The 23,019-nt window shown below is 35.9% G+C and overlaps 11 protein-coding genes across 11 annotated transcripts; 7 read left to right on the forward strand and 4 right to left on the reverse strand. All coding sequences in view use genetic code 12, as the record gives it.

Moving 5' to 3' along the window:
• Positions 1-157: 157 nt before the first annotated feature.
• On the reverse strand, positions 158-556 carry CD36_06710 (hypothetical protein; the record flags this gene model as incomplete). Its single annotated transcript, XM_002417285.1, has 1 exon — positions 158-556. The coding sequence occupies one exon, from the start codon at positions 554-556 to the stop codon at positions 158-160; it is 399 nt and encodes a 132-aa protein (XP_002417330.1).
• Positions 557-2,167: 1,611 nt separating this feature from the next.
• Positions 2,168-2,914, forward strand: CD36_06720 (superoxide dismutase 1 copper chaperone, putative; the record flags this gene model as incomplete). The annotated part of the gene is made up of 1 exon (XM_002417286.1): positions 2,168-2,914. One exon carries the CDS (start codon positions 2,168-2,170, stop codon positions 2,912-2,914), a length of 747 nt encoding a protein of 248 aa, XP_002417331.1.
• Positions 2,915-3,697: 783 nt separating this feature from the next.
• On the forward strand, positions 3,698-6,199 carry CD36_06730 (conserved hypothetical protein; the record flags this gene model as incomplete). The annotated part of the gene is made up of 1 exon (XM_002417287.1): positions 3,698-6,199. The coding sequence occupies one exon, from the start codon at positions 3,698-3,700 to the stop codon at positions 6,197-6,199; it is 2,502 nt and encodes an 833-aa protein (XP_002417332.1).
• A 736-nt stretch (positions 6,200-6,935) lies between these two features.
• On the forward strand, positions 6,936-7,835 carry CD36_06740 (carrier protein, mitochondrial precursor, putative; the record flags this gene model as incomplete). Its single annotated transcript, XM_002417288.1, has 1 exon — positions 6,936-7,835. The coding sequence occupies one exon, from the start codon at positions 6,936-6,938 to the stop codon at positions 7,833-7,835; it is 900 nt and encodes a 299-aa protein (XP_002417333.1).
• Positions 7,836-7,965: 130 nt separating this feature from the next.
• On the reverse strand, positions 7,966-9,735 carry CD36_06750 (ammonium tramsporter, putative; the record flags this gene model as incomplete). Its single annotated transcript, XM_002417289.1, has 1 exon — positions 7,966-9,735. The coding sequence occupies one exon, from the start codon at positions 9,733-9,735 to the stop codon at positions 7,966-7,968; it is 1,770 nt and encodes a 589-aa protein (XP_002417334.1).
• A 1,471-nt stretch (positions 9,736-11,206) lies between these two features.
• Positions 11,207-12,844, forward strand: CD36_06760 (conserved hypothetical protein; the record flags this gene model as incomplete). The annotated part of the gene is made up of 1 exon (XM_002417290.1): positions 11,207-12,844. One exon carries the CDS (start codon positions 11,207-11,209, stop codon positions 12,842-12,844), a length of 1,638 nt encoding a protein of 545 aa, XP_002417335.1.
• Positions 12,845-13,208: 364 nt separating this feature from the next.
• CD36_06770 (4-nitrophenylphosphatase, putative) lies at positions 13,209-14,135 on the forward strand (the record flags this gene model as incomplete). Its single annotated transcript, XM_002417291.1, has 1 exon — positions 13,209-14,135. One exon carries the CDS (start codon positions 13,209-13,211, stop codon positions 14,133-14,135), a length of 927 nt encoding a protein of 308 aa, XP_002417336.1.
• Positions 14,136-14,944: 809 nt separating this feature from the next.
• On the forward strand, positions 14,945-15,496 carry CD36_06780 (multistep-phosphorelay/osmosensor protein, putative; the record flags this gene model as incomplete). The annotated part of the gene is made up of 1 exon (XM_002417292.1): positions 14,945-15,496. One exon carries the CDS (start codon positions 14,945-14,947, stop codon positions 15,494-15,496), a length of 552 nt encoding a protein of 183 aa, XP_002417337.1.
• A 150-nt stretch (positions 15,497-15,646) lies between these two features.
• CD36_06790 (ALG-family glycosyltransferase, putative) lies at positions 15,647-17,329 on the reverse strand (the record flags this gene model as incomplete). Its single annotated transcript, XM_002417293.1, has 1 exon — positions 15,647-17,329. The coding sequence occupies one exon, from the start codon at positions 17,327-17,329 to the stop codon at positions 15,647-15,649; it is 1,683 nt and encodes a 560-aa protein (XP_002417338.1).
• A 179-nt stretch (positions 17,330-17,508) lies between these two features.
• On the reverse strand, positions 17,509-19,311 carry CD36_06800 (DNA replication, chromatin-associated protein, putative; the record flags this gene model as incomplete). Its single annotated transcript, XM_002417294.1, has 1 exon — positions 17,509-19,311. The coding sequence occupies one exon, from the start codon at positions 19,309-19,311 to the stop codon at positions 17,509-17,511; it is 1,803 nt and encodes a 600-aa protein (XP_002417339.1).
• A 200-nt stretch (positions 19,312-19,511) lies between these two features.
• Positions 19,512-22,043, forward strand: CD36_06810 (intra-Golgi transport complex subunit 3, putative; the record flags this gene model as incomplete). Its single annotated transcript, XM_002417295.1, has 1 exon — positions 19,512-22,043. The coding sequence occupies one exon, from the start codon at positions 19,512-19,514 to the stop codon at positions 22,041-22,043; it is 2,532 nt and encodes an 843-aa protein (XP_002417340.1).
• Positions 22,044-23,019: the final 976 nt, after the last annotated feature.

The following is a 23,019-nucleotide window of genomic DNA, read 5'->3' on the forward strand; positions in this document are numbered from 1 at the left end:
GGTACTGAATATCGAATAAGATCCAAGTTATCAAATATAGCCGCAAGCGTTGATTAAAAAGTTTCCCAGGAGTAAAATGACAAAGAAAAGAAAGAAAAAAATTTCCTGATCTGGGTTTCTTGCAAGTTTATATATACATATGTATATTTGCATGCAGCTAGTTGTCTAGGTTGGTGACCCTTACTATTTGATCGGACTTTTTGTTGGGTTGGACAAAATCTGAAAAAGCAAAGAAAATTTTGATGATGAAATTGTAAGAAAATAATATTTGGAAAAAAAAAAAAATAGAATTTTGTGAATTGTTTGGTAAAAGTGGTGGAAGTAATACAAAATTAACTACATATACTTCAAAACAAAGAGAAGAAAGATTGAAGATGAACAGTAAAAAAAAAAAAAAATAAAAATAAAGTATGGGGAAGCGAGTCGTGGGATTTGGATGAAAAAAAAAATAAAGAAAATAAATATATAAAGGCAAATAGAAGCCAATCTTCAGTAACAAATTTGTTATAATATATGTACACATGCATGAATATACTCTATTCCCTGTCCTTGTCATAAACTGATTTGTTTGGAGGTTTAGATGGTGCTTGAATGTGTCGATTCCTTGGCCTTAGGTTTTTACATTCACTGCCTAGAAGTGTAGTATCGGGGTTTCCAGGATCAAAAAACAAAATGCGTACAGAAATGCTCCTAAAATATCCGGGAAGGTCGACTTGGACATTCCGCTACCAATCCTTAGTTGCAAACGTCTACAGTATAATCATCTACTCATTACACCCATCACCTCTCTTTACATTGTTCAAAGTGGGCTTGTAAACAGAAAATTTCAATTGGTTAAATTTGTCTTGTAGGATTTGGGGTCCTCCTAAATCAGTTAATGACCTTTAAGTTGACGAAAGATTCCCTTTTTCGAAATTGATTAAGTTTCTAGAATGCATTTCGGTAGATATTATATAACATTTCACTTTCTGTTGTCAAGTAGAATAATGTAGATTTGACTCATTCAAATGGTTCTAGTAAACAGGTTTCTTTATTTTTTTTCTATTATTATTATTATTATTATTATTATTATTATTATTATTATTATTATTATTATCGAAATGAAATTGTATTCCATGAACCTGTTGTCAATTGTATGTTTGGTCCCTACAAAGAATTGGATAGAAAATGTTGTTATAAGGATTTTTCTTGGCAATGAAAGAGGGTTTCGTACTTTTTCTTTTGATTTGGTTTTCAAGAAAGCTAACATTTCAGACACTACTTAAACCTAATTTTGTAAGATTTTTGCCAAAAAAGTTACCCCAAGAATTGGTTTTTTTTTTGTGAAAATAACTTAAGCGTTCTTGTCACCAATAAACTGGTAATCCTTTTGCTTTCATTATGCTCTCAATTTCACTGTATCATTTGAATCAAAATTTTCCAGACAAGTTACTTTAGAAACCAATCAAGAATCTACGATTAGTACTAACCTGTAAATACCTGACCAATGGGTCTCCAAATCAACAATTTTAGAGACTTATTACTAGGTTGATCTAAAATTTAATTCCCCCACTAATTGTTCTGTATCTGTCGGCAATCCGTATTTTCTAGAATCATTATTGACATTAGCGAACATATTATCACGTAGAATCAAAACTATATTCCCTCCCACAACAGAGGATCCAAAATAATAATTATTAGACTCTTCCTCCAACACTTATCCCCCTCTACATAATAATAATTAATATATATCGTCAATTGATCGATTACCTGTTTTACTTTAATTGCATTATTGTGCTTCTATCGTTTCTGAACTACACAATTCATCAAAGCAATGAGAGATTTGAAAATAATTAGTATACATAATAAACAAGACATATACTTTGACAAATCACATTATTTTTCTTTATATGAAATTTAGACAATAACGAATAATTGACTTTCATGAATTACTGTAGTATATATATATGTTTGTCATCATACGATTCATCTATTGTGGATGTTAAATAGAATTTTTTTTCCCCCTTCTCCTTTAAGCTCGTAAAGGATTTTTGTTCTGGTTGTATTTGTATTACTAATATGAACAAGATTGAATCGTGGCTGATTCTTTTTTTTTTTTTTTTTTTTTTTTTAACATACCCCCTTCTTATCCTTTCATCAAATCTTATAATAGAACAAAATCGATACCATGACAGACACGTTTGAAATAGTATTTGCTGTACCTATGGAATGTGACTCGTGTGTTGACTCAATTGCTAGTGTATTAAAAAGCTTGGACGGAGTTGAAAAATTCAACATCAATTTGAAGGATAATCTCGTCGTTACTGAGGGATCATTACCACCGAGTGAGATATCAAAAGCCATTCAAAGCACTGGTAAGGATGCTATAATCAGAGGCACTGGAAAACCTGATTCTGCTGCCGTTTGTATATTAGAATCTTTTGATCCCAATGACATTCAGCACCCAGTGAAGGGATTAGCAAGACTTGTTGAGGTCTCCCCAAATGATCTATTTGTTGATTTAACTGTAAATGGATTGCCCAAGGGTGTTTACTATCCCTCTATTCGCACATCTGGGAACTTATCAGAGGGTGCATTATCTACAGGGCCAAGCTTTTATGAATTGAGCCCAATCGAAGTGAACACACCAGTGAACTCAGAGACCACCATTAGTTCCAGAGGAGCAAAGTCGGTGGAGGATTCAACTTTATATGCTGGTCAAGCTTTTCTTCATGCCAAGCTTAATATTAATCAATTAATTGGCAGAAGTGTCATTTTGTCGAAAATCAAGGATCAAGTGGCTCCAGATTCTTTGTGTGGAGTTATTGCCAGATCAGCTGGGGTTTGGGAAAACGATAAACAGATATGCAGTTGTAGTGGTAAGACAGTATGGCAAGAAAGAGTCGACGCAAGAGTTAAAGGGGTACATGTATAGATATAAACAATGACAACTTATTTTTGTCTTGTTTCATTTAGTATGTGTGGGGTGTTTTTTTTTTTTTTTTTGAAACAGTGGAGTTACAGTTACGTATATGCTTGTATTAGTCAGTATTGTTAAAGTAAATACACACCTGTAGGAGAATTAACTAAATTCTACCCGTGTAGTTGTTTGTTGCTTTTGTAAGGTGAACCTGCCACCCCATTGGCTTTACCTTAACTGAGATAAGGAATGTAGTGATTGTTGTGGCAGGATAATGAATACACAAGAAGAAAAAGAAGAGTAACCCACCTTTGAGTATGTTACTATAGGTTCTATGCCAATTAAATTGATAATCAATCACACTCAACTACTTCTCTGACTCTTTTCTGGGGTTTGGTTTAATTTCTATTTCTTTTATATTTTCAAATAATCGATCAGTTGTTAGACTCTTGGATCCATTAATATATTTAATTACTCATAGAGAATTTTTATTTGGCGTTGGATCACCTTCTTTCAAAGTGGCCACAAAATCGTGCAGTGAAGAACAAGAGACAGAGAAAAAAAAAAAAAAAAAGACGGAGTGGGACCAGAAGTGGAAGAATCTCTCTAAAACTAAAAAAAAAAAAACATACAATACAATACAAAAGAAAAATCAACCGTAAAACTTAGCCAACTTTGAGCAACTAGTACCAAGAGTATCCCAACAGAACTTGTAATTATTTTGGATCATATCATTTATTTAGCGACAAAAAGAGGGATAAATTTGTTGAATCTATTATCTTGTTTTGATTGTCAGTTATGAGTAGGTCCCACGTAGTTGCGTTATTGAAGGAGCAACTTGAAACCATCGAACAAAAGAAATCAATCAAGCTAAACTCCTTACCGTCTACCATCAAGCCATCAGAATTGATAGATACAATTTATGATTTTTTGACTAGTTGTGATCCATCGTTGGAATTAGAGAAATTGGCAATACTGAATTGCCATCTCACGGACTTACCATCAAACTTCCACAAGATTGCATCGTCTATAAAATATTTGGATTTACACCAGAATTCGATTTCATATATTCCTCAAGAATTTTTTTATCATTTTGATGCTTTGGAAATCTTGGATTTAGCATCTAATGACTTGGAATATTTGCCTGACTCGTTATCTTCTGTTACCACGTTGAAAGTAATATCTATCAAAGATAACAATTTCAAGTACATATCACCACAACTTGGAGAACTACCAAATTTGAATTTAATCGAAGTCTCAGGTAATCCATCACTACTTCCTTCAAACGACATAATCCGAGCATTTCAGCAACAAAAGCCTGACCTAGATTGGGTGGGAGAGTTGAAGAATTATTTGGTGGCCAACAGAATGCTACTCAATCTGAAAATTCAAGAGGCTATAGAAAAGTCGTCACAAAAACGACAGCAGCAACAGCAAGCACCAAAAGATCAGACACCAGAAGTTTCTCAAACCACGAGTGATGCAGCAATAGCGAGAAGTAAATCAGGATCTATATCGACATCGTTTTCGTCAAAAGCATCAAGAAGAATGGGGTTGATTATCAAAAAATCAGACGAAAACAGCGACGGATCTGCTAAAGAAGATGCCAATAATAGTTTGATTTCTGGGGCTGTACCAGATCATGTAACTGCAGAGGGCATTCCTCGTGTTGATTCACCGACAGACACCTCCTTCCAGTTACCAAAGTCACCGCCAGCATCTACACCAGGAACAACGACACAATCAACAGCATTTTCATCCAACACTTCCTCAACACAAGCTGTATCCGCCACGACATCCAGTAATAAGAACCTAAGTGCGAAACAGACATCATCTGCACGGGCACGTTCAAACACTTTTAAAGAGATTGACCGTATGCTTGAAAAGAGCGAAAGTGTCGACACTGAGCGTAAATCCAATGCTTATTTCAAGCGCTTGTCCACATTGCAAGAACTCCCCACTGATGAGTTATCGGAGTATTCTCAACCCAAAAAATCCACACCAGAAGCCAAACAAGCCTCTGGCGGTGCGTCAAAAGCTAATATCACCTCTGCCAATGAAAATTCACCAATCAAACCTCACCTGCAAAGTAAACCACACACCAACCCAGTCATAATCCGAGTGTCTCGAAAAATTCTTTTTTCCTTCAGCGAACTACATTCATCTATTCGGAGATTCACTTCGTTTTGTTCAGATAAGAAAGTCACGATGAAAATGGTGTCGTACCTTTATAGTACAAAATCCAACATCGATTCTTTAGTGGAGAATCTTGAAATAATGGAAGAATCCGGTGATAACTCAGAACAGATAGTACAAGCTTTACATCATTGCATAGGCTCATTCAAATCGATTATGAAACTTCTCCATGAGAATATTCAATCTTTTGTAGGGAACATAGAGGTTTGTTTTATAAGAATGGTCTATTTGTCTGTGTTTGGATCGTTGAATGAATTACAAAATGCCTACTTGTTGTTATGCCCTAAAGCAAATTTAAAGTCTTCTTCCACTGAAATGAAACAGAAGCTTTCCATCAATACCACAACAGATGCCGATGAAAAGTTGTACAGCACTGTTGAATTGGCTACAAGCAGCACACAAACAATATTTTCCGAGTTGAATAAAACAATCAATAAAGGTGCGACAGCCAGTGCCAATGGAGGGGTAGTTCATCCAACTGTGGCTTCCAAGATTAAAGAACTAGCCAAGGTGTGTGCTGCCTCTCTAGACATCATCAAAAGGCTCAATACAAAGTTAATTACTATCAGGAATAATCCATCTGTCACCACCAAAAAGTTGTTTGCTGAAGATATTAATCAATTTATCAAAACTGTGGTCCAGACTTTAGCAGCAGTCAAGGCAATAGTTAAAGATATACCCATTCTAGACGATATCCGTGCGTCAATGTCGAATTTGACAAAGACAGCAAAGGAGGTGACATACTTTTTGGAAGTTTCATCGTACAAGTCGTTGCTTCCGGATTCTTCGTCGGCTGGTGTATCCCAACAGCCGCAGTTGATCTCGGTCCCTAGTGTATCAAATTTATTCACACCAGTAGCTGCTCATGCCCCTTCATTACCTGGTAGCGGAAGCCAAACAGCCAGCAATGGGCCAACCCCAATACGCAATCCCTCAACTAATTCTAGCATAACTACCACAACATTAATACTTCCTCCATTGAACTTGCAAGAAAGTGCTCCTTTGACTGCTCCGGTGCAATCTTCTGGTCAAATGTTTGCAAAACATGGAATTAATCCTTTTGATGGGTTGATCATGGCAAGAAACAGTGAGAATCAAAGTTAGTAAGCATTGTGCTTTACAGGTGTGTGTGCGTGTGTATAGTCCGGTGTCTTTTAGTATTCTTTTCTATAATTATGCAATGTAGTAATTACTGTAGAACAACCACAACCACAACCACAAGCATTATTTTTTTTTTTTTTTGGTTCTTTGAGCATATTGTATTTCATTTTGATTTTGCCGGACTTTTAAAGTTAGTTTGTTGAAGTCAACTTTTGTCAATCGAGACTGAACCTACTACTAAAATATTACAAATCAATGTTATTGGGATAGCTTACGCCCATCTGATTGGTATTTTCAAAATAGTCGTGCTACCGTGCACAAAAATTTGATCTCACACAAGAATTCTATTGAAAGCCAGTCACGACATGAATTTCAAATATACTATCCTCAGTCTAGTCGATAATGACCTGGATCATAGTTCATTTTATTAGAGCTTGTACATCCTTTCAAGAAATATCGGATTGCGTAACATTCTATATGATTGGTGACAAATATTTGTTACTATATATGTAAGAGAAGAAATTTCCATTGTTTATTTCCAATTCTAGGTTTGCCTACTCCGGGTCCACATTGTAGCGGCTGGATCAACGGCCTGCGGGATTACGCATATAACTCTTACCTCATCTTCTCTGAATTTTTTCGCTCACCCGCTTTTTGCCATTTTTTTTTTTTTTTTGGTTTTTGAAAAATTTTATCTAATATTTTAAAGGTTTCAGATAAGCATCTTTCCATTTATAATATGACCATTGAATTAGAAGAGCCACCACTCACACAAGACAACAAGCAGGTAGCAAAAGATCTTTTTGCAGGAACGATGGGGGGTATAGCCCAAGTCTTGGTTGGCCAACCATTTGACACAGTAAAAGTCAGATTGCAATCGGCGCCCGAAGGAACATACAATGGATCCCTTGATGTTATAAAAAAGCTTTTGGCTACTGAGGGACCAAGAGGGTTTTATAAAGGTACATTAACGCCACTTGTGGGTGTAGGGGCTTGTGTGTCTGTGCAGTTTTCGGTCAATGAATACATGAAACGTTATTATGATAAGAAATTAAATGGACAACCAATGTCTATTATAGATTACTTTGTCTGTGGTGGTGTTGCTGGTTTTGCCAATGGGTTTTTAGCTAGTCCAATTGAACATATTCGTATCAGGTTGCAAACACAAACAGGAAACTCAAAGAATTTTAATGGTCCTTTGGATTGTGCTAAAAAGATTTACCAAACAGACGGAATTAAAGGAATTTACAAAGGATTAATTCCAACTTTGATCAGAGAATCTGTTGGGTTGGGAATATATTTTGCCACCTATGAAGCATTGATTGCCCGAGAATTGAAGACAGACCCTAAGTTGACAAGAAAAGATATTCCAGCTTGGAAATTGTGTACTTTTGGTGGGTTATCTGGATATACTCTTTGGATTGGCATTTATCCTATAGATGTCATCAAGTCCAAATTGCAAACTGATTCGTTAAAAGATCCAAAATATAAGAGTTCATTGGCGGTCATAAAAGATGTTTTTCGAACACAGGGTATAAGAGGTTTTTATAGGGGGTTCTTACCTACTATATTGAGAGCTGCCCCTGCAAATGGGGCAACATTTGCAGTGTTCGAAGTGACAATTAGACTATTGGGATAGAGTTTAGAGAAATCTCATATAAACACTATGTAAACAGAATTACCAAAAAAAAAAAAAAAAAAAAAATGTTGAAATTCATTAAATATGTAAAAAAAAAAGCATCGTACTCTATACTATCTATATTATACATCTATTCTCGTTTCGTTAAATTATGAACACCTTCTTGGTGTAACTCGAAATCTTGCCCGATGTAGCCTTCATATTGATTGGGGGGCTGTATAATGTCCCTTAGGTCGTCATCCTCATAATCTTGTGGACGGATAGCCCTAATAAACTCCATAAAATCTAGCATAAACTCTCCATTAAACTCATATCCATCAGTACCCTGTAATTCGACTTGCTCCCAGAAACTCATTTGCTCTGTAGAATCCGATACATGGGGTATAACCTGCTGCGGCGAAGTCTGGGATTCTAGTTCCTGGTCAAGTTGTTTAGCTTTAAGCGTTTTTTCCCTCTCACGTCTATTAAAGTCCTTATCAATTCTCAAATGGAATCCTGGAATCAAATCAATCAAATACAATACCACCACTGACATGATAAAAACATATGCACTTGTCACAACTAATCCTAGCAACTGGTAGCCAAACTGTTTCCAATTTCCCTTCACCCATCCCCCTTTTGAATCATACAAGTCGTTAGCAAAAATACCAGTTAGCAATGAACCAACAATTCCTGGGATACCATGAACTGCAAAGAGATCCAATGCATCATCGATATTAAAGAAATATTTCAATCGGGTAGCTAAATTACCCGAAACTGCACCCACTACACCAAAAATAATCCCCTTCCAAAATTCGGCATTGGAGGAAACATATCCCCCACCAGGTGTAAACACAACCAACCCGGTCATAATACCGGACGAGAATGATATCATGGAAAACTTTCTTTTTTCAACAAAATTCGATTTTGATTCATGTAATCTTTGATTAATGGACACCCCAGTTCTTGACACAATAGCTTGCAACATAGGTGAGTGGTTGTCTTCCAGAGATACCTTACTGTCTCTGTGCTTGAATCCAGCACTTTCTCCTTCCAATGGGACCGATGAGAAGAAAAAGTCAATCGCAGTCCATACAATACCACTAGCACATGCGGCAATAAGCGTATTTAGTATAATGTATATCGAGTTGAATGAGAATTTGAAATCGCATCCGGCAATGTAGCCTATCCATCCCATAAATACCAAGAATGTGCCAAATATAATATGCCCAGTGTTGGAGTTCCGGTAGTTATAAAGTAACTTCGGGTTTCTAGGTCCCAAAATGTACGAGTAGGCCAAACAGGTAAACCCACTGACAATGTGAACACAGTTCCCGCCAGCAAAATCCAAGACGGGCAATCTTCCTAAATCCACCGATAGCCATCCGTTTGAGTTCCAGAACCAATAAGTGACGGGGTTATAGATTATGGTTGACCAAATAAATGCAAAGAGAATCATAGGCAAAACTCTTCCTCTCTCAGCAACACATCCGGGGAAAGTCAATGAAACACAAATAAGCTTGAAAAACATATTAAAAAGTACATGAGCACCAGCTAGTACGTGGCCCCTAGTATTTGTAAATTCAGCTGTCAAAGCATTACGAAACTGCCTAAGCACAACATAATCTAGATTGCCAATAAAATGGTTTGAAGAAGCAGAATAGCACAATGAATAGCCCCATATGAACCAGTCTATAATGATCATGGGGGATAGTAGAAAAGGTACAGCAAACATAGTCAAGGCCGATCTTCGTTGAGTCAATCCTGAATAAAAGAATGCTATGCCTATCACAACTAGTGGTAATGGAGCCGTGCAATATAACATATACAAAGAATTTAACCCAGTGGTGACATCTAAATTTGCCATAGGCTCACCATCTGTGGACATTGTTGAATGGCTTGATAATATCAACCTAGCCATAACAAGATTTTTTTTTTTTTAGTAGAAGATTTTTGTACAACGAAAAAAATTATTGTTAGTACTAAAAACGTGATATTCACGTGATTTGGATAATGGATTGTATAATCTTAGCCAATATAAATGCTATGCTTTCATTAGCATATAAACATTAATTTCCGAAGCAAGAAGCACAGTTAGCCATAGTATCTGATGATTCAATTTTGAATTAAAACAATTAGAGTATTAGCTGCCAAAGCAAGGTGCTTTAAGGTTCAAGTGGAATTTGGCACATCTAGGTGTTAGTACAATAAATTCAGCAACGAGAAAAAAAAAACATTTCCTTCCTACAAGTGTGGACTACTTCTACTGAAGTCTCTGTGGTATATGTGTTGTAGCACGGGTAAAGGGATCGGAAACTGCTTTCTGACTCAATACAATAACAATTTAGAATCCGCTCCAGTAGTTAATTACTGTTATACTGTGGCACCATCGAATGAACCTGTCCTAATATACTAAGCAAAGAGTAGACACAAGTAAAAGTGCCTTGAAAACTGAAAGTCCGCGAAGTTGAACTAAACCAATCTGGGGTATTGAAAGCGCGATTGTCTAGGATAACTTAAGCGAGCATCAAAGGAAGAAAATAGTGAGAACAAAAGTGCAACCACAAATAATTTTTAGAACTTCCCCCTTTTCTAGCACTCAATTTGTTCCGTCCGTTCTTTTGAAAATATTAACCAATTCATACTATTGTCTAGGCCACCTATTCCCTTAATTAAGTTGAAAATAAAAAATAGAAAAGGAAATCCAACATACATCTTTAACCTGGCATATGGTGATCCTAGAGGAATGTTTGAAGTAGTTGAAAGCCTAGCAAAATGTGTTGAGTGTGGTGTTGGCAGGAAGGAATTATGAATAAGGACAAGAATCGCCACATATACATTGTGTTTAGCGGAAGAATTGGCTCCAGCCTAAATGTGTGGATCCTATTGCCACTCGTTTGTTTATGAAAATGCCGCAAATTGCAAAACAAAAAAGCATACATTATGGTGACAAATCGGTCTGGCGGAATGGAACACTCTTTTGTTTACTTCTGGTTCCTATTAGTCAAAATACCAAGAAAAAACTGAAAGGCTATTTTTAAGTTGTCTTTTTAATGTGGCCATTGACCATCGAGTTGCTGCATCATTTTTTAGCTTGTTGTTGTTGTTGCGCTAGTGACACGACAAGGTGGACTCCACATAAACTTTGCGGCAATTTTTTTTTTTGCTCTCAATGTTAAAGGGCGCAAGAAAGAAAAAAAAAAAAGTTAGCATCCACACATGTGACCAGTTCGGACTTAAACTTCCTTAGTGTGTGCATGGTACCCCATATTCTTAACAAAACAAAATATATAATGTAAACCAGATGACCATAAAATAATTTTCAAAAAATGTACATTTATTACATTTCACCACTAGAACAAGTATCAATATATATATAAACTATTCACGCCATGAACTCATTGGTCGACTTGCCACTAGATCTTCTTCACCGAATAATAGAAGAGACCAGCCGTTTGGATAACCACAACAATACCAAGAACAACCCCACTTACTCTTCACTAGTTTCATTATCCCAAACTTGCAGGTTTTTCAATTGCTTGATCAATCAACTGTTGTACCAACATATCACGGTATACGACAATGACAATAAATCGATAATCCAGACGACTAACCAAACATATATCCATATTGATCATCTTTCAAAGTTTATAGAGGGATTGACTATGTCGAACTTCCAGCATATTAAATCTATTCATATTCATTGCAAATCAAACTTTAGCTCGTTTAATTATGATTCGTTGTACACAAAATTGAACCAATACTGGAGTTATTTGAATCATCCCATAGAGTTTATCAATTTTGACGTAGAGAATATTCGCCAAAAACAGTCCTTGGACCAATTTCTTTCAAATAACAACTGTACTGATATCATGGAAGAAAATGATGAAGTTGGTGGTGTTTATGATACCCACTCTTCAGTGAGAAAACTCTGCAATCTTTCCAACTTGTCCATTTTGAAAGTGCAGGAGTTAAATCAAATACCTTGTCACAATCCAAACTTGAAAAACCTAAATCTATTCATTGAAGGCAATTTCATGGATGAATATATTAAAGATCGGATACTCGATTTGGAACAATTGGAAATTTTGCAACTCAATACAACATTGTCAACAAAAATATTTGTAAACTCCAATATCAATTGCCCAAACTTAGAAAAGTTGTCAATTTGCTACTGCCATTCTTTAAGGGAGTCACCATTAACATTTTCACAATTTGCTGCTATTGATTTTGGTAAGCTAATAGAGTTGGAATTAAAGTTGAACTGCTTCCATCGTGACTGTGATTGTATCAATCAATTCTATAATGACTTGACAAAAGCACGAGACACCAACGAATTCAATAGTTTGCGAAAGTTGTCTATTATCAACTATAAATCGAAAAACTCCAGCAATAATTTATATCAATATAACCATGTGATTAACTGCCAACTAGAATCTATATTCCACAAATTCCCCAAATTGGACTACTTATATTTTAATTTGAATGAATTCACCAAGAATGATCAATTCAAGATCAACTGGAGCAAGTTTGTTGAGTCTATTCAGATATTGAAGGATTTGAAAACATTGATAGTTTACGATTTTTTCAATTATTGGTTGCCATCGATGAAATCAAACCAAACTACATCGGAAATTTTATTAAACAATTGTAAATGTGTGGAATGCAACCAAAGAAGGTGTGCGTTCAATTCAATGGCAGAATACGATGCAGCAAATAATTATGTTCATAACTTCAAGAATTATAGTGAACCCCAACTGGCTGAAGCTGCTAACGAATATCAACCTATTTTACTAAATAAGAAGAGTAATGCCAAACTATTATGGTTCATATTTAGCCAGCTTCAACTGCAGCAATTCAAGCAGCTGCCAATATATTCGATGAATTTACGTTATTTTAGAGAAGATACAGAATTGTTTTCTCAATTCCAGGAGTTGTTCAAACATAATTGCTTAAACAAATTGTGCAACGAAATTAGAGTGGGAAATACGAACACCCGAACCATCAATTTCGGTGGAATTGTTAATTAAATCTTTCATAGTAAACTAGTCAATAATAAGTAGCTAATATAATAGTAGTTCTAATACAATTAATTATATTTTATCAAAAAAAAAAAAAAAAAGAAACATTTTACCAATTTGCTTGTAATTACGTTTTTTTGTTATAGTCACGAGCTCTGGTAGCGTTTTGAAATTGTGTTACACGTGATAGCACCGGTTAGATGGCGATCCGCGACCCGGAAAAGAAGAAATAGGAGCACTAATTTAAAACTGTGAAATGTCGAAATTTTTGGCTATAGACAACGTTTTTTTCCTTTCTTTTATACATTCCTTTTTATCATTCTTTAGTCCACATTTGATATAATCTAGTACACTCGAACTATTTCTGCTTCAAATGTCAATTAAAATTACTTCTAAAGACCAAGTAAACCAATTACTTGACAAATACGATTACTTTCTATTTGATTGTGACGGTGTTTTATGGTTGGGCGATCATTTACTACCTTCTGTCCCTGAAGCTATATCCTTGTTAAGGTCCAAAAATAAACAGGTTATATTTGTCACGAACAACTCAACAAAATCCCGTAACGATTATTTGAAAAAGTTTGAAAAATTGGGGATTCCAGATATAAGTAAACAAGAGATATTTGGATCGTCGTATGCATCAGCTATTTTTATTGATAAAATCTTGAAATTACCCAAAGATAAGAAGGTGTGGGTGTTAGGGGAAAAAGGAATTGAACAGGAATTGCACGAGTTGGGATACACCACAGTTGGGGGGTCTGATCCCGATTTGATTTCTTCTGGAGTTGAATTTGATTCCAATGATCCTAGATTAAATGAATTGGACAACGATGTTGGTTGTGTTTTGTGTGGGTTGGTGTTCAACTTGAACTACTTGAAGTTATCATTAACGTTGCAGTATTTGTTGAAAGATAAGAAAACAATCCCATTTATTGCTACTAACATCGATTCCACTTTCCCTGCTAATGGCAAGTTACTTATCGGTGCTGGCTCAATCATTGAGACGGTGAGCTTTGCAAGTGGTAGACAGCCAGAAGCTATCTGTGGAAAACCCAATCAATCAATGATGAACAGTATAAAAGCTGCTTTTCCTGACTTGGAGAAAGCTCCAAAAAGGGGGTTAATGATTGGAGATAGGTTAAATACTGACATGAAGTTTGGTAGAGATGGTGGTTTGGACACATTGTTAGTTTTGACAGGTATTGAAACCGAAGAAAATGTCAAACTGTTGAACGAAAATGAAGCACCCACATACTACATCAACAAATTAGGCGATTTCTGTGAGCTTAACAATTAGAAGTATATGTTTTGTTTTCTTTTTCAGTTTTATCCTAGAAATAGTTTAATATAGACAATTGTTATAGAGATGAAAATCAATGATAGGTACGGAGTCACGTGCGAGTCCTTTTGTTATTATTTTGTTGGTCTCTCTTCAAAAGTACTATTACGTCATGGAGGTGGAGTGAGGTTTTTTTTTTTTTCTTTAGTCTTTTGAGTCTAGACTTTTCACCACAACACACAAGGACAGAGATACCTATATCTTCTTCTTCTATTGCCCTTTCCCGTTACTAGGATTTTTCTTGCTGGCAATAAATGAAACCAACCAACTATTGCCAACTTTTATGGGTTTTCTCTTTTTCTTTCTTAATTCAATTTTTGTACTTAAACATTGCCACTCAACTTTCAAATCGAAGCTACCACTAAAGATTATCGATGACGTTCTGGCTTTTTATGCTAGCACACACCTTGCCAACAAAAGACACAACTGTTGGTTAATCTTCTATTAGGTCTCTTATTACTGGTGATGCTACTGCTGTTGCTGCTGCTCCTCCTTCTTTCTTTCTTTTAACACACTTTCGCTCCCTTTCTCCCAGCTCCTCTTTCTCTAGCGCTAATAAAATGAGCGAAAAAAAAAAAAAGAAAAAAAAGTAAAATAAAACAACCATAGAAAAAAACTAGTCAAAGAAAACAAAACATTTTAGATTAAAACACTTTTTTTACTTTCGACTCTGCTGTGATAGCTAATTAGGACGGTGTTATATTAATAATCCACATTTGAGAAAGTTTTTGGAATACTAATAGCAAATCTGAAACGAAGCCTTCCTAATGTCAGAAGATAAATTACAAAAATTACAAGACTCAGGACTTGTCGACTGGGCTGTCTTTAGTGAGATAGTGACTATGGACGAGGATGAAGAAGGGTTCTCCAAATCACTAGTAGAAGTATTTGTCAGCCAAGTAGAAGAAACATTTGAAGAGATTGATAGATATTTGAAGGAGAAGAATTTGGAGAAATTGTCATCGTCGGGCCATTTTTTGAAAGGATCTGCCGCTGCATTGGGGTTAACCAAAATTTCATATCAATGCGAACGAATTCAAAATTATGGCCATAAGATCAACTTTGATAATTTTCATTTAGAAGACATAAAAACTAACGGCGATTCTGCTGGCAGTACGGAAAATGTGGCCATTAATGATAGCGAAACCAATACAGCAAATGGATCCAATGGCAACGAGACAAATAATAACAAAACAAATAGTAATATACCGGATGAGTCAAGTGATGATTTTTGGATAGCATTGATTGAAGATGCATTGGCCAAAGCGAGAGATGGATTCGAGCAGTCTAGAAGAGCATTGGACGAATATTACGAATAGTATATACTTATTATAAGAATGCCATGAGATTTCTATATTCAATTTTTTGTTTTTTTGCCTTTTTTTGCTAATACTTGATATGCTATTAGCACCATTAAACCTAATCAACCTCTGCAAATATGGGTACTTTATTAGACCTCCTGAATGGGATTACACTGTGTCTTTGATGTCTTGTTTTTTCAAAAGACAAAACTCCATATAACTAACATCATATGGAATTATCCCTCTTAAACACCTAGGAATATACAATAACTTTCCAATGGTGCTATGCTTCTCGTTTGGATCTAACATTTTATTACATTTAATTACCTCCCATTTATCAGTTGTAGACAAGTTTGGATAGATTAATTGTGGGTAGCTGTTTAGTTGTGAATTATCAACATAATAATGACAATCATCAAGGTCGATTACCTTGTCCTTTTCGAATCGGTTCTTATTGTTCATGTTTGTTGGGACAAATGTAGTGGATTCAATTATATTCGTCAGCTCAAAAAAATCCCCAGGCAATAAACCATCAAAGCCACAATCAACGAACTGTAATCGATAGGAATCTGGTAAAAAGAAAGAAGCTGGGAAATGGTACCATTCCTTCCCCATGCACACATTTACTGGCGATTGCAATGATTGATCCAAGTCCTCCAATTGGGAAAGTGCGTTGAATGTTTGCAATGGTGCACCATAATTCTCGACCAAATTCAAAATCCTTAAACTCGAAACAGCAACAACCGATAAAATAAATCCTAATTGAAATACGTGGTAGATTGGCTTCAGAGCAAAATTCTTCAATCCAATAGTTAATTTGCTCAACAGTATTGCTGCCAGTAATGTGATCAACGAATAAACAGGGTACAAAAATCGCTCCTCCTTGTGTGGCTGGGCAAAGAAAATTGCAAACCAAATAATCAACTGTAAAGAAACAAAACTTGAAAACACTTTGAATTGGGTTAGTACTGGATTCAAAAATATCCCTACAGCAGCCAATGGGAAAATAGCATTGAAATTAAGAAGAAGGTTCATAATATAATAACTGAATGGTTCCACGCCAAATATCTCTGGTCCTTCGCCTTCACCTCCAAACACGTTGTACAAAACAATGTTGATCGGAATAAACAGTACTTTTTGATAAAAAACCGAGTCAACTACCATTATAGGTATAACAACAGTTAATAAAACAGATAGAACTCGAAACAAAATCGCTAATGGAAAGTTGCCGATAAAAACTGATTGGTAAATAGTATAAAGTCCGAGTGGCAATCCCAACGCCAATGCAAATGGCCATCCTAATATTCCACCAACAAAATACCAAAATGTTGCTTTCAATATGCTGGTTTGTTTTTCCTGATGGTTCTTGGATTTGATCGCTTCAAGAATAAAGGCGTTGCCCAACATCGTGGTTTGCATAGCCAATGACGAAGGCAATAATGCCACTCCTGCGTGACTCATACCGGGCGCAATGGTGCTCAACAATAGGAACCAATTGGCAATGGACGCTGAATAACGTCGGAGGGAGCAGAATAATTTCCACTCACAGTAACACGTGAATCCAACTATTCCCAAGGTTCGAATAATGAAAAAGATTGTTGCCGGTTGAAACTGAAAAAACTGACACACCTTCCCAAGAATAAAGTATGGAACGAGATAGGCATATGAACGAATCTTGTATTCGGGGGAATACTCCCAAGTTTGCTTCCCGAAATTTCGAAGTAGCAAATTCAACGGCTCCCAATAATTGAACGTCTCATCGCAATCAGCAATAATCATAAATAACCCAGAGTATAATCGGTATAACAAATTTAAAATGAGTAGCCCATACTGAACTGGGGTGAGACTCATGGTTATGAAAGGGTCGAATTTATGTTTCTGACTTTAAAGTAAACCTGACGAGAAGCTTCGGTGTTTTCTGTGTTCTACTGAAATATAGAATATCAAATCGTCTCACAACGCGCCTTTAAAATAGAAACAGAAAAAAAAAAAATTCTCTCTATTATGTATGTATGTCATTATAAAACTATTTATCTATATCCAGTCATTTTCATATAGGACATCTTAGACTTTTCGTCATTGAATTGGATTTCAATTTCTTCTTCATCTTCGTCCATTTCTTGTTGCTCATCATCATCTGAAACAACCACCCTTTTCCTTTTATCTACTAGACCAACAGTTTTTTGCTTTCCCGCAAGATTCTGCAACGGACGGGACGTACTCAAAGAGTGATTTGCAACACGTTGATCGTAATTTTGTAAAGTTCTGATATTTGTATTCCATTTTGCAACTTTCGACTGGCGATCCTGTTTAGACGTAGATAATGACTTATGACTAGATGTTTTAACACTCAAATCATGCAACTCCCGTGCTCGTGATTTTTCACTCAGCTTGCTGCCGAACGGGGTACTGTTTTGGTTCAAAGACGCACCCGTTGGGTCAAACCCGATATGTGAAAGCATTGTGTTCGTGAACCCCTTGCTCTTCAGATGATCACTCGCAAATTTGTCAGTTGCTTCCCTTTTTTTGGATAATTGTAAATTGTTTAACAATGAAGCCGAACCTAATTTCGATAGCTTTTGTTCAAGCATCTCATTTGCCTTATCGTCTATTAGTTTCCGCCGTTTGATTTGAGTTTGTAGTACTTTCGGATCCTGATACCTTTTTGGATCAAGAGGCGAACCGTAGCTTGTCCCTATAACAGTACTCTCTTCGTTATATTGCTTGATAAAGCCCGAACCGCTTTTAGTCATGTACATTTTTTTCTTATCTTTTTGTGGGGATCTAATCGAGACACTTCCATTCAATTCCATTCTGGTACTAGACCTAAATTTCATATCCAAATGGATATCGCAAAATTCTTGTGTCCTTGTGTTGATGGCTCTTTTGCATCTGGTGTTGTCTAGCTTTCTCGTGAACTTGCAAAACCCAAAATCTCTCAACGACCCTATCTCTAAAATACTCGACACATTGGAGTTGTCTACTTTCAAATTGAACCCAGACTGAAACTGGGACTTGCCAACTTGTATTTCATACTTGTTAATCAATGGATTTAATATGAACAATAAATCACCCGGTTGGACCTTCCCGTTTTTCTGGAATGCATTATCGAAAAGCATCAAGTCTACAGAATTCATAAAATTTCCAACCTTCAACTTGATGTATTTGGAGTTGTTGGCAGCAATCTGTATTGGCTCTTTGCGCAATACAAAGGCAACAAGACACCAATTACAATACTTGGGTTCAGCATAGTTGTTTGATTTATGAGTTTTGGCCAAAAACTTGTCAATTTTAAGGAACTTCATGTTGCTATCAGTTTCGGCAATGATTTTAGCAATTTGCGGTTGGGCAAGGTATCTTCTGCGCAAATAAAGTTTGGATATCGGTTCTAGGTCATCAACGACGTCCTTCGGCGTATAAGTATACTTTTCCAATTGAAACTCAAACTTCCTCTTACTAAAATCTATTTTATGATCATCTTCTTCACTGACTTTATTACTTGTCTCGTAGAGCTTGTTTAAAAAACTTGATTCTTTTACCTTGGAATCTCGATGATCCTTCCCGGTAAATAGCCTTTGCTTCGGTTCTTCTGCTACCTTATCCAAGTGAACTTTAACCTTTTCTGGGGTTCTTGGGATCTCCGGCTGATGCAATTTCTTTTTATTCGGCATGTCTTCCAGTGGTGACTGTGAACGACGTTTTTTCAAGGCTTTGCTCTTTTTTATTTCTGCATATTTCAACTCAAACTCCTTCACCAAGTCTTTCAATTCATCTGATGAATCTTCTGTTAGCACATCATCAGAGTCAATCTGTTGGTCCCTGGGGTCATTCATTTGTGAACTAATTTAACGGCTCTTTCCCTGCCAGTATACGCGTTGGAATTGAAAGACTGGAAAAAAACCAAAGAAAGAAAAAAAAATGCGTTGTTTCATTTAAGACAAGACAAAATGCTGGTAAAAAAAAACAACAACAACAATTACAGAATTAATAGAACTAATAAACCAACAAAACACACTGCTAATTTGTTATTTCCATGACTAGAGGTAGAAGCAAATCAATTGTACAAAAGATAGCCAATGATGTACCGAAACTCAACAATTCAGAAAATGCTTTAGATTACTTGCTAAAGGAAAATGGTGGTGAAAATAACCTTACTCATACCTCTACTACTTACAAAATGTCACGATCCAAGTCTCTCTCACAAGAGGGTGAGAATAAAAATATAGAGCTGGAGAAAGCCCGTGTTGTGGAATCAATTACATATCCATTTACTAATGATGAATTCCAAAAGATTGAGTATGACAACATTAACTCGTACGACTACGATACCATTTTGAAGCCCAGAGATATTTCGCATATCACAGACTTGCAATTGGATAATATTTTGAATTTTAAAAGTATGGTCCAAAGAAATAAAGTTGAAATTGGATTGTTTGTTAGTGAAACAAATGAAGTTTTGTCTAGTGTCGAAACGCTTTTATCGAAGTACAACAGAATCTCAAATGAAACTCTTGATTTCGACAGAAGGGCCAACGAGCTATTGGAATTGCAGAACCTCAACCAGACAAAATACGACGAAATCAATAGTTATTTGCAACACTTTGAGCAATTGGATTTTATAACGAAAAATTTGTCTAGGTCAGGATCTCATTTGTTGAGCCTGAAAAGAGAGTTTTTCATCGATGTAGTTTTAAGCAAGCTTGACACTGCATTGGACTTTATTGCTCAACATCCACAGTTTAAGGAATCTGAAATATATGGCAGTAGGTTCAGACAGTGCATGACTCGTGCCTTGACGTTGATCAAAAACTATCTAAACAATGAGTTGAAATCGGTTGCCGATTCAATAAATAAAAAGTTGCACCAAAATAAGTTGGATTCACATTCTGTGAGTTTGACCATTGATTTATTGATATACAATGAATATAACAGCTATTTGAAATACAATCAGAGCAATTTCAATCAGTTGATTTGTGAAATGCAAAAAAGAGCTCATGACCATTCAGAATACAACGGGTTGATTGAAGAAGTCTTGAACAAATATTTTGAGGATAGGTTAGTATTATTGAGACAATATATTGATAAAACATCGAGCGTTAACTCGGTATTTACTGGCAGCAATTTCAATTTGGTTCAGACTTGTCAAGATCAGATATATTATTTTGAAAAGTTAATTGAAAGAGAGTATTTGTTGTTCAACAAATTCTTTGTTCCTGGACAATCGGCTGATTATATCGAAAGTGCATTTTATGAGTTTTTGAAGAAAGTTTTGGAACCTTTATACGATGCCGAGAGACTACTTGTTTTAAAAGAGCTGAATATTGGTAGTTTGTGTCAATTGACAACATTGTTGCAAAAGTACTACGAGTTTGATGACGGCAATTATAGAAGTGACGGGTATTTAGAAGATGCAAACAGCTCAGTTGTGACAAATGGGAAATCTATCAAGTATGGAGTTTTGTTCCAACCGCTACTAGACGAGGCTCAAGAAAGGTTAATCTTCAGGGTACAGAATTACGTTGACAACAAATTGATGCATTTCAAACCAAGTGCTCTGGATTTAAAAATCGGAAATACGTTGAAGCGTTCTTCAAATGTAGAGGACAAAATAAGCCCTTTGGATGTTGACTACGCTGAAAATTTGTTTCCTGATTTGTATTTGCCATTAGGAAAATCATTGACATTGTTGTCCAATATCTACGAGCTAATTAACTCAATGGTTTTTGATGATTTGGCACATTATATTGTGCATGCATGTATTGAGCTACTCAAGGGCGGGTTCTTACCTCTCGCAATAGGCCACATGGGCCCTGTCGATGGGCAATTAGTTTATCTTAGTAACTTGGTTATTTTGAGGAATCAAATCAACAATTTTGATATCCAATACACCAGGACTGACTACACAATTGATTTCACAAGCGGTTTGAGCGATATTTGGCAGTTGATAAAGGATCGGAATTTTGGCTTTAACAATCGTGGTATTTTAGATTTGGCGTCCAAGGCAGCACCAAAAATTATTAACAATATGATAGATGCCAACTATGAAATAGAATTTGAGCTTAGAAGCGCCGTAACTCAATTTATCGATGAGTGCTCGAGAACAATTTGTTATCCATTGTTGCTGGACGATTTTGATTCTGGTAACCTAGTGGCCGTCACGTCTGCATTCAAAGACAATTTGATCTCGAACATTCCTGTCTATTACAGTCGTATTAAGCTGGTGATTAGAGATCCTGTTGTAACCCAATTTTTAATGAGTAATCTATCCGGCTTATTGGTTGCAACCTACGAAGACTTCTACAACAAAATAGATGAAAAACTGGAAACGATGGATGTTTTGCTGAAAGATCAGCTAAACGATATCATGGATGTGGATACAACCTATGCATTCATAACCGATATGATAGTACAGCTTGGTGATGATAGTGAGTTGAAAAGCAAGGCCAACACTCCAGAATTCAACGAGGAGATCTTAAGTAGTCTACAGCTCGATGAACCCGTCCCTGCATCTGATTTGGGCAGTAAGCCAGCGTCCCCAAAAACAGGACTTGTAGATCCACAATAAAGAAATTGTACAACGCTTATCGTAATATATTTACTATTTATGAACTATGTTTGTTTTATTCCTCTTCAAACGGATTGTATATATTTTTGGATAGTAATCGATTTAGTTCCGATTTAACAAAGTTCACTTTATCATGTTGAATTAGCAAATGCGTTTCGTCTAATTCCTCTAGAATAATTCCCGAGCTTGAGCTATCAATCTGAATAATCAAAGCTTTGATGGATGGATCACATTGAACTAGCACTCCTTTGCTAGCTACTAACATTGGTGGAGTTGATCTTGGATGAAACTGGTGCTAAGAGATAGGTTATAGGATGAATGTGCAAATTATAGGTGGATTTCTAGTATTATTCTCATTTATGTCTAATTAGCTAAAATGCCTGGGACCGATTCTATTTGCAACGGACGGTGATTCGATCAGTTAAAAACCAATTATTCGAATTTTCAATTACTTTACTTTCTTAATTTTCGTTGAATTTTTTTTTTTTTTTGGTCTATTTTTTCACGAATTTCTTATTAAGATCCCACGAAAAAAAAAATACCGCCAACCAAAATTCTTGTACTTGGTGTTCGAGTCCAGATAACCACACCTATCTGGTTCTTAATAAGCCAATTGGCTTTTATTGAAAGCAAACAAAATGAGATATTGGATTCTCTGTTCATAGCAATATTTTTTCAAGAATGCATGGTGTATTGCCTTTTCATGAACATGCAGTTCTAGACTAGTTCCAATAAGCAAATTTACCACAGTATCCAAAGCACTAGTATTTGTCTTGTGACTAAGCAGTAGTATTGCTAATGAGGACATGTGGTAATTAGTTACAAAAATTGCTTTTCTAAGATGGTTAACTGGTTTTATTCTGATCGTGTGAATTGTTTTCCTGAACCACTTTCTTTTTGCATAACTAGTGTCCAAAAATCAATATGATTATACCCCAATCCAGTTTTTCACTAGATTCAAGGCACATCCAATGTA

Source organism: Candida dubliniensis, chromosome 1 (assembly GCF_000026945.1).
Source record: "Candida dubliniensis CD36 chromosome 1, complete sequence".
NCBI classification, from domain to species: domain Eukaryota; kingdom Fungi; phylum Ascomycota; class Pichiomycetes; order Serinales; family Debaryomycetaceae; genus Candida; species Candida dubliniensis.